At 40.0% G+C, this 10,740-nt stretch overlaps 1 protein-coding gene across 2 annotated transcripts in view; it reads right to left on the bottom strand.

Annotated features, from left to right (window-relative positions):
- The window catches only part of pde8b (phosphodiesterase 8B), a 77,914-nt gene extending 67,450 nt beyond the window's left edge, over positions 1-10,464 (bottom strand). Inside the window, exon 1 of one of the 2 annotated variants that reach the window (XM_032539367.1) lies at positions 10,396-10,464. In XM_032539367.1, coding sequence (XP_032395258.1) covers positions 10,396-10,449 — 54 coding nt within the window. In that variant the 5' untranslated portion in view covers positions 10,450-10,464. Of the gene's footprint in view, positions 1-5,974; positions 6,441-10,395 lie in introns of those variants that run through there. The other variant, XM_032539366.1, reaches the window with a different exon arrangement.
- Between the last annotated feature and the right edge of the window lie 276 nt (positions 10,465-10,740).

Genomic DNA, 10,740 nt, shown 5'->3' with positions numbered 1-10,740 from the left:
TTTCGTTGCCTTGTACCTGTACATGTGTACTGACAATAAAGTTGAATCTAATCAAATCTAATCTAATAACTCGTGTATAATTACACATTTTTGATCTGTTCTAACTATAAACTCTCACTCTCGAAAGATATATGTTTACTTTCCATCCCTCACTTATGACTCATTTTTGAATGAGTATCCAGGCTAATCCTGGTGAATACAATTCTGCTCAACTCTTTTAATATCTATTTATCCAATTTGATTTTGGCCATTATTCCACCCACTGCGTTGCATAAATGTAGTTTGGAAATCCCCCCCAAAAATGTGCAGCATTCGAATATGTCTCATGAAATCAAATCCACAGTTTGAGGGACAGAACTCACTTGCCCTCAAAACATTTAAGTGCCACTATCCCTGGTACGGATCATTCTGATGCACTACATTTCAAAACTTCCAAAAAAGAGCATGGAAACCTGACTGCGCTCGATAAAAATTCAAACTATGCTCCAGTGAGATAACATGCATGTAAACACACACCTACGGGAACTTGCATGTAAACAGTTGTCCCGGTCCAACAGTCAAACTATTTTCCACTTCACAGCCTGGATGACATTCCTGTTCTCACCCCCCCCCCCCAACTTTAAATCCCAAACTCAGACTGCCTGTGTCCACACTCAACATCTTAATCTGAAAATGCTGCTCCAATCATGTGCGTTCAGGTTACTGCTTTGACGTTGTTTTCGTAAAGATCTCGATCAATCAACACTCAAACGCTGAAACAATAGTAACACTGCCAAAATCTCTTAATCACAAATGGTCGCTGTTGACCAGTTTAACTGTAATTGCCTAATTACTGTACAAAGGGGATGATAAAACTGTAAAACTGACTGTAGGAAAGTCATTTCTAATTGCTGAATCTAGTTTTAAATCTTCTGTAGTGCAAAAAAAAAAAAAAAAAAATCTGAAATAACCAATTAAGCTAAATGGCAATTTAATAACCATTAACATCATTACTGATGACAAACAATGCAAATTTCCATACAAAATGCATCCATTTACAGTCAGGCTGTCTACTATTAAACACTGATAGCAGATTTTTCAGCATGATCCAGCAAACAAAAGGCCTACATGGCCTGAGCAGTTCAGGTGTGCCTTGATAGGTTGAGGTTGGGTCCCGCCCACCACTGACTGGGCAGGATTTGGGATTTTTTCTTTTCTACACTGGCATTTAAAATGATGCTCACATGGAGGGTTAGAATAGAAAAGAATATGTTTTATTGTCAGTGGACAGCAGCTGTCCAATGAAATCTTAGCGCAACTCACCCTCAGTGGTACACAAATTAACCGACAGTACACTTATACAGGCAAAAGACACAGAATGAAAACAATACATTTAGTAAATGTAGTGAATACAATAATAAAAATGAGATATTGCACATTTGTATTTGCAGACAGACTGCTATTGCACCATTATTTGTTAGAGTTCAGTTCTTTTATGGCACAAAAACACTGTTCCTAAATCATAAGTTAGAAGCAACAGATAACAGCCTTCCTCGCATTAACGCTCCCACAACTGTGTGAGAAGACATAAAGTACATCAATGTTTTCCAAAAGTTATTTTCCCCAAGATTATTCGCACGCAGAAACTGTAAGAAAAAGATATGTTTTTCAGATTTTTCTGGCCTAATGTGGAAATACAGTACATGTTCTCTCGGACAGCTACCCTACATGATGCCGCTGATGTGTGTCAGTAAGTGTATGGTGAGGATAAATATGTAAGTTTATGAGAGAATACGATGTCTGTACTGCTCTGTACATCACGAAGGTTACGGGCTTTGCGTGCACTGTTTTGGTATATATGCAGTACATATCATAGGAATAGAATGGGTAAAAAGAACGGCAAATAAGATGCCAGTCGATGACAGTGGCCAATGTTCATGTGTTCTTTAAATTTGTATGGTGGAATTCAAAAGGATTCGTGTTTTTCATTTATTTTTCAAAACACAGAAGCTGCATTGTTAACGATCATTGAAGATTTGTGCGTCTAAACTAGAGGTGGTCGCGACGATGATGGGGAAAATGATCTTTTAAAATTCCCTGACTGTTTAAGGGCTCCAGGGGATCTCAGTACAAGCCACCCACATCTGCTCCTTCACATGCAACTGTTCACACTCCTGCCTTACTGACCTGAGGGGTAAACAAATGACTTGTGCATTTATATACACACACACACACACACACACACACACACTCACACAGGAGTGTGATCAACACCATGGCAGATCATTCAAATTCTGCAGGGAATGCCAGATGGGTTAAGTAATAATTAGAATGATTGATACTCTCTCAGTTTTTGGAGAAAGAGGGGGAACTGAGGAAGAGCTTAGGAACAGCACATGTACACACACACAGACACGCATGCACGCACGCACACACACACACACACACACACAACCCATTACTAATGACACAAATCTATGAAATCTATTAAACTTCTGGACCTAAATATTATTGGGGGATTCATTTCAGCTGCTGATGAGAAGCATCCTGTTAGACTAAATATTTTCATTCAATCCAGTTACTTATATTGTGCCAATTTTATTCCATACTAGGACCAGAGGAGACACAAATCATAAATCAATGAAACGTGAGAATTAAAGCGCATGGGGCTGGTAGGGCCTCTGAAGGCTAAAACCTCAGTCCATTACATAATACTTATTAAAAATACCAAATATTGTCTGTTTTTTTAAACCATAAAGGTCCAAAAAATATTGTTTGGCTAGATCAAATCGTACAGAAAAGGGTAAAACAACCATGTAATAGTTCTATTTTATTTTGTAAATCTAGGCCTGAATGGGTTAATCTATTCTGAGGGTCTGATGACAAGATCATCTGCTACACTACTTCTTAACAAAACACAGCTATATCCTCTGGGGTTCGATTATAAATATGAAGAAGTATCTGTTCACATGCTCCCTCATGAGAGAGATCCATCAGCCAGTGAAAAGAGCACTAAAGATATGAAGAGACGTGTCCACAAGTCCACAACTTTATGATCTTTGTACTGAGGTTCGGATTCCCAAAAATGAAAACTGCTGGCTGACAGACAATAATCATTCTTAGTTTTCACACTACTTTATTATTACTTATTAATTTGGTTTATTAGGTTAAGAGCATCTCCCATGACAACTTGACTTTTGACAAGATATAAAAAACTCAAGGTCCACTTATTTACATTTTTTTTCTCATACAGACCGCGTATTTGTCCTCACAAATATAATATAAGTATAAATGGAATTGGGGCGCTCGCCCCATGTAGGCTGAGTCCTGCAGCCGCGAATCTGACCTGTGACCCTTAGCTGCGTGTCATCCCCAGTCTCTCTCCCCCTTTCATGTCTATCCACTGTCACTTTAATAAAGGGAGAAGCCCCCCCCAAATATCTTTAAAAACATAATTAATGGAATATATTATATAGCGCTTGAATGCATTGAGCTATTAACGACATAACAAAACTTGTTTTTTTCCCTTTATGACTTTTATCATTCTTCTGTTAATAGCTTATTATGCTAGGGAAGGCTGCTCCTTCCCAAGTGTCGGACCAACAGACTCAAGGACTCCTTTGTCCCTCATGCCATCAGACTCTACAACTCCTCACTCGGGGGAGGAGGAAATAGGGCAGAGAGGACAATACAGACAGACAGACAGACAGACAGACAGACATATAGACATTTAGACAATATAGACATATAGACATATAGACATATAGACATATAGACATATAGACATACAGACAGACAGACAGACAGACAGACAGACAGACAGACAGACACATATAGACATATAGACATATAGACATATAGACATATAGACATATAGACATATAGACATATAGACATATAGACATACAGACATACAGACATACAGACATACAGACATATAGACATACAGACATACAGACATATAGACATACAGACATATAGACATACAGACATACAGACATATAGACATATAGACATACAGACATACAGACATACAGACATATAGACATACAGACATATAGACATACAGACATATAGACATACAGACATACAGACATACCGACAGACATACATACACACCTGGACATACATTAATCCCTGGTCACTTGATCCCTTTAACACTGGACACTGACACTTTGATAATAATTGATGGTCTTTTTTGTCTTTACTTGACGAATGTTCTTATTGTTATTATTATTATTGTTATTACTGTTATTTTGTTGTCTTTATACTGTCTTTTTTATTTTATTTTTTCTTGCTAAAACTGCTGGAATTTTCAATTTCCTCGCGGGAGTCATCCCAAAAGGATCAATACAGAGAAGTCGAAGTCGAAGTCTTAGGGGTTTCCTGTGCAACACCGACAATGTCTCCTTATTAGTGTCTCATGCGTTCAGCGTTGAAACAGAGCTGCCAGGGCCGTAAACTGTCCTGTGTTGTAAACTGAATTCAAGAGTTGTCAAACCAATGCTGATCCTTTGACACTTGGCCCTGCGAGGCACACTTTCTCTGCGTTGTTGCTTAAGAACGAAGAAAAAATTGGATGCACATGTTTGCTCATCTGATGTGTTCTGTTTCTGGGAACTTTCGCCTGGGGCTGCACTTAGAGATAATAAACAAAAGCATGTAAACAGGTTTTTATGTTTATGTTATTATAGCACACATGAGAGAGCAGGGATAACTCCACCTTCAGCACACCAGCAACATTTGGAGAGTTAAAGTTGTTCTTTATAAAACAAGTTTGGATGGAAACACTTTACCTCCTACAATTGATTGATTGATTGATATATAACGGTTTGTTGTTATTGCTAGCTGGCATTTCACTTCAGTCATAAGCAGATATAAGTGTTCATTAATATTTTTGTTAACCACTACAACTCCTCATGTGAGCGCCCATAGCAGAGGATGGCGTATGAACAGACAACCAATGGCAACATATTAGTCATTATAATATTAAACGTCGCCATTTGAGAAGTTAGAATTGTTTAACCCTTGTGTTGTCCTTGGGTCATTTGACCCGTTTCAAAGCGTTTTATATCAGAAATATGGATTTCTTTCAACTAAATTGCCCAAAAATAACATGGATTATTCCATACAACATTCTTCAGGTAAAACTATTAATTACTTCATTGAATTTTTTGGGTGTTTTAGTTAATTTTACAGCATTTTATTTTTTTATGGTTTCAAAACAGTATCCGGACTAAACTCTGACATATTCCCATCTGAAAAAAAAAAGAAGAAGCCAAAAGCATGGAAAAAGTGACAAATAAATCAGAAAAAGCAACAAAAACATCAGAAAAGCACAAAAAAATGTTCATTTTCAATTTTGACCTGGAAGGACAAGTTCATGGTTGACGGGAAGACAACACAAGGGTTAAGATGCCCTTATATTTGCTGACAACTACAAAATAGTGTGTTATAACCCGTTTATTAAATGTTAAGTGCCAATGAATGCTAAATGGGAACAGCGTTACAGTAAAAGTTATTTTTTGAGCTGCTGGGGTAGAACTTGAAAAGCATCTGTTGTATTGTTTACAGTCAGATGGGTCAGATCTAAGACTAACTGCACAGCATTTACATTAAAGGAATAGTCAAACCAGTTAGCCCACCTGTCATTTATTACATGCACCACTGGGGAAACAACGAGAGGAGCCCAGTGCCAGCGCGTGCCAGTGATATCAGATGTATAGAACATGTAATTATCTATTTCACACTGGTGTCTGCAGGGAGGGATTGGTGAAGGCGGTGAATGAGAGGAGACTGACTGAACTCGAGTCATTACTTATTAAAAGCACCAACCAAGAAGGCCTCGAACAAACACACAAAAACCACACCAACAAACCGACAGGCCTCCTCAAGTGTGCGCTCCACTCACGAGCCGGTGATGCTGCTGTGACTGTGCCAGCAGCATCACCGTGATTAAACGCTCCCGGCTGTAGGCTGCACAGTATAGCCGTACCTTGACGCTGGTGTGGCTGGTCTGCGTCTCGGCCTCGATGCGGACGTGTCCCCCGCTGTTCTCCTTGCGATCCCGGCACGAGTTGTTGCGCGAGTGGCGGCTCTGGTAGGCGATGACGGAGGGGATGGTCTCGGCCGCATCGCTCTTGATGAAGAGCCCGTGGAGCGTGGCCGCCGTGCCCTGGGAGATGGTGGTGGTCTGGTGCGGCGAGTTGGATTCGTCCGAGTCTCGGCAGTAGATCACCCCGCTCTGAGAGACGTGGATACTGGGAGCGCAGCCCATACCTCAGCGGCGACGCGCCTCCAGAGCCAGATCCCAGACAGTTAAGAAACACCGACGCGTTTGGGTACCAGCTTCCTGTCGTCCGCAGCTGCCTGCATGCACACAGGCTGCCGTTTTCTCCGGGCATCGGCTGCGGGCTCGAATCGCTTTTTCCTCCACACACCTTCGTTTGAGTAGCCTACATTAAGGAGGGGTTGGGGGGGGGGGGTTAAACATGAGGTTTTTGCTTATTTTTTTAATTCATGCGAGCCGTGAATCTGGTTCCTCCTCAGGCTTCGCTCTATTGCAGGATCTTGGATTTCGAAATCAGGACCAAAAGGTGTTTCAGGCTGGAATCTCAGTCTCACTGATAATGGCCTGTACCACCCGCCAGCGCATCTATGAAATGACCCGGACTAATGAGTAAAATGAGTAAATGGACTAAACCACCCGGCAGCTCCTCATAACCTCTTGCCTTATCAGGCTTTATCTCTCCGCTCGTCCTCTGTGACATGCTTTATAAAACAGTCTTTAGTTATTCTGCTTGCGGATCATTGGCCACGGTCCATCTCTATCTCTCTGTCTGTCTCTCTCTCTCTCCCCCCCCCCTCTCTTTACATCACACTAACATTATATCACTACTTTCTGTTCATCATGACCCTCTAAACTCCCCCTGAGGCCAGGCCCTGACTCCAGGGGTCAGGCTGAATGCGATTAACAAAGCAATGGAAGCTCGATGAAAAAAGACTTCCCACTCTTCTCTTTTAGCTTCTATATTCATTAGATTTATTGATAAAAAGATACTTAGATAACCAAATTTGTTTTGCCATAATTGTGCAGCAGCCCAAGTGTGTGTGTGTGTGTGTGTGTGTGTGTGTGTGTGTGTGTGTGTGTGTGTGTGTGTGTGTGTATGGTCGTGGAGAATTTGGGCTGACCTTTGACATCTGACCTTTGGCAATGCTTATATATATATATAAGATATAAGATATTTGGTCGATTAATTGATTAACTGTTCTATAAAATGTCAGCAAATATTCAGACATTATAAAATGACTCATAAAAAATAAAAATAAAGCGGATCCCACAAGGGCATAGAATAAGTCGAAGGGCGTTTTCACACTGGTAGTTGGTTTGCTTTGGTCCGAATCAGCTGATGAGTTTGTACACCTTGGTCCGGTTTGCGTTTCATACCTGGAAAAATCCAAGCGTACCAAGATGCGCCACTACAACTCACGCAAGAACATTCCCTCCGCTCATTGGGCAGATGTGTCTGTGGCGGGAGCAAGAAAGTAAATACAGGAAGAAGGTCCCGTGTGGACTACTGCATACGTCTTCAATTCAATTTCAATTTTATTTACATAGCCAAATCACAACAACAGTTATCCTGTTGCACTTTTCATGAAAGAGCAGGTCTAGCTCCTTCTCAACAGTAACACTTGCACGCATTAATTAATTTGCTGGTGTATTGTCCAAGCCTTGTTTGCGCTGTCTGTATTTGTCTAGCCCAGCTGATGTCTTGTATAAATGTCTTTGTCCTTATGGAACTGAATTGTTGTGTTAGTTGTCTAAATTTGTCTTTCCATATCGATATCCTGTACAAACGTCTGTCCCGACGTGCTGTAACCATGTTTTGTGTTTCTGCAGAACAGGAACCTGCTAAAAACCAGTTTTTAAACTAAGTCAGGCCCGTTTACATTGTAATGTCATGATACTTTTTAAACTTTCCTGTACAATGAAATGTGAATGAATGAATGAGTACTCTGTGGTGTTATTTTCAGAAACTCAACAATTCCCTACGTCTTACATCTCCACGGTCCAATTTTTTTTGATTCCATCGAAATAATCAGACATTGTTTTGCGAGTGACGTTACTACGTGACTACTACTAGGGCTTAGCGCAGTATGAACAAGAGAGAGACAAACAAGCCAGAATGTCTTTTGCACCTATGCCAGACTGATGAGTGGTGCAGCCAGATCAATGCACGTTGCGCTACCTGCTCAGCACCAAACAGCACAGTTAGCCACTAGCTGGTGAACATAGCGGAGCATTCAGCAGCTAAAGAGTCAGACCTTTTTCATAGGAGTTCACAGAAAACAATGAAAAAAATCTAGAAGAGTGTGAATATTGGACTGATGTTCATCTGGTGAACACAAACACGACTTCAAATGGATGGCACTGTTACTCGGCATCCGCTGAGAGTGCTAATTCACAACATTCACCACATAACTTTAAAGCTAGTGTTATGTTTACAGGTTGTTTCTGCTGCCCTCAAGTGGCCAAAAACAAAATCAAATACACGCAACTGGTGCCAAAACGAGTATCTTTTCACATCGTTAAACCAAGATTGCTTATTACTGATCTATAAAGCTTTAAAAATGATGTATTAACCATTTATGAACTTAGTTACAATGTGTATGCCCTTTAGAAAGTATCCCTTATTATAAAGTGGCACTTGAATCAACTTGTATCTAACTTTAGAGCTGTTAAATGTCTCCCGTACATCACAGGGAACACTGGATCAACGGGCCTCCCTATAGACATGGATCATCCGTCAGGATGTGTCATGTATTTACTTAAACACTTATAAGGCAATATTTTCTACCCTGAAACAAGTTAAAAAGAAGTACTTCATCACTGCAGGCCTGGCTTGTGTGCAGGTCGGGGTTTTAGCAAACCATACCATTTCAGTGAGTGACACTGAGACTCACCATCAGAATCACTTCATCCACAGTTTAACCACATAAATACAGAGAGTTGATTTATGGACTCTCCGGGGGGATCCCCTGAGACAGATACTTTAGAAATAACAGCTGGAAAAGTTCTCTTAAAACTGTCTGTGACTCCAGTGTACAACGTGAAGGAGGGAACGATTACAGAAGTGGAAAGTAAGAACTAAGAACACATGTACTCAAAAACAATTCTGAGATACCAGTTTTATACTACTTGAGTGTCTCCATTTTCTGCTACTTTATACTTCTAACATTTCAGAGGGAAATATTGACCTGTTTACTGCATCACATTACAGTCATAACTACTTAACAAATTGAGATTTTACAGACAGAACATGTGATTTGCTTATAAAATGAGTCCTTGGATTAAGAAATAGCTCCACCTCCACCAGTTATATGACATTAAAAGGTTACAAAATACCCCAATGATATGGTATATTATAGTTTAACATTGACAGGGGCCAATGTTTTTACAGTGAGCATAGGCTACTTTTACTTTCGATACTTCAAGTGCATTTTGCATGCATTGCATTTTAACACTTATTTTTACTTAATAGCCATGCAGGGATCTTACTTATACTAGAGTTTATACAATATAATGTTGCTACTTTTACTTAATTAAATGATATAAATACTTATTTCACTTCAAGTATGACTTAATTTCATTCTAAGTACATATTATGTCTGTGTGGTTGTTGGTATTTGAGAGCCCTAATTCATCTTCTTTAACACCTCAGCACTGTTAAATGATCTCGTGTTGAGACAGCAGACAGCCCCCTGGTGGCAGGCCTCAGATATCTGGTGCTCAGATTGTTTCAAAGCACATTATTATTATTATTTTCATGTACAGGCTGCATCTACAATATCTTCATACATGTCAGAGTTCACCATCACAGCTATAGCTTTACACTTCGACATCCAGATGTTAGCTGGCAGTCTTAGCAAACCAAGTATACACATCCGATGAACTATGACCACACAACACACTAAATTAACTAACCTTGATAATGATATTATGAAATTATATATAACATTTTTCTAGAGTTACATAGAGCTTTAGAGTCTTCAAATATTTCTCAGTCCACAGAACACAAAGAGTAATGCAAATATACTTTCAGCAGTTAGGACTATAAAGAAGGAACAGCCTGATTAAATGTAAAGATTTTTTTTTAAAATAATGGTATACAGCTTTGCTTTGATATAGGCTCTAAAATAGGCTGTTGTATTTTTTTCATGCCATCTCTACACACTCTCGTCCACTTTCTTTACTTTTTTTGTGTAATGAGTAGTAAGTTATAAGCAGGAAGTGTGGCAGTGGTTTAGGTGTGTAGGCTCTTGTAAATGAATTAGGCTTATTAAAGTTCAATGAGAAGCGCATATTGAAGTTTTTCCACAGAGAAGAACAAAGCAGCACTTTGTTAAAGCTCCTACCTTTTGTGGTCCATTGGGAAATAAAGCACTGTCCTCTGATGATAGTCCACTCATGTCCACGGAGTTATGTCCTTCAATACAAAATCAAAATATAGAGTAACATAAACTGTTTACACCAAACTTATGTCTGCATAGTCGTCCTGCTGTATCTGACAACCTCATTAATAGCTGCCGAGACGTCCCGCAGGTACCTCGCGGTGGACAGATAGTCCGATCTCGGCCTCTGAACTTCCAAACCCTCTCGGTTCAAACGGCACCGTCCGGCAGGCTCGGTGTCCGTGCGGCCCTAGTGTCCTCACCGCAGGGCAACGACATGGGAATAAATACAAGTAAGTACTGCATCAA

This window comes from Etheostoma spectabile, chromosome 16 (assembly GCF_008692095.1).
Source record: "Etheostoma spectabile isolate EspeVRDwgs_2016 chromosome 16, UIUC_Espe_1.0, whole genome shotgun sequence".
Taxonomy (NCBI): Eukaryota; Metazoa; Chordata; class Actinopteri; order Perciformes; family Percidae; genus Etheostoma; species Etheostoma spectabile.
The sequence above is the reverse complement of the archived record's forward strand: the minus strand, read 5'-3'. Positions and strand labels throughout refer to the sequence as shown.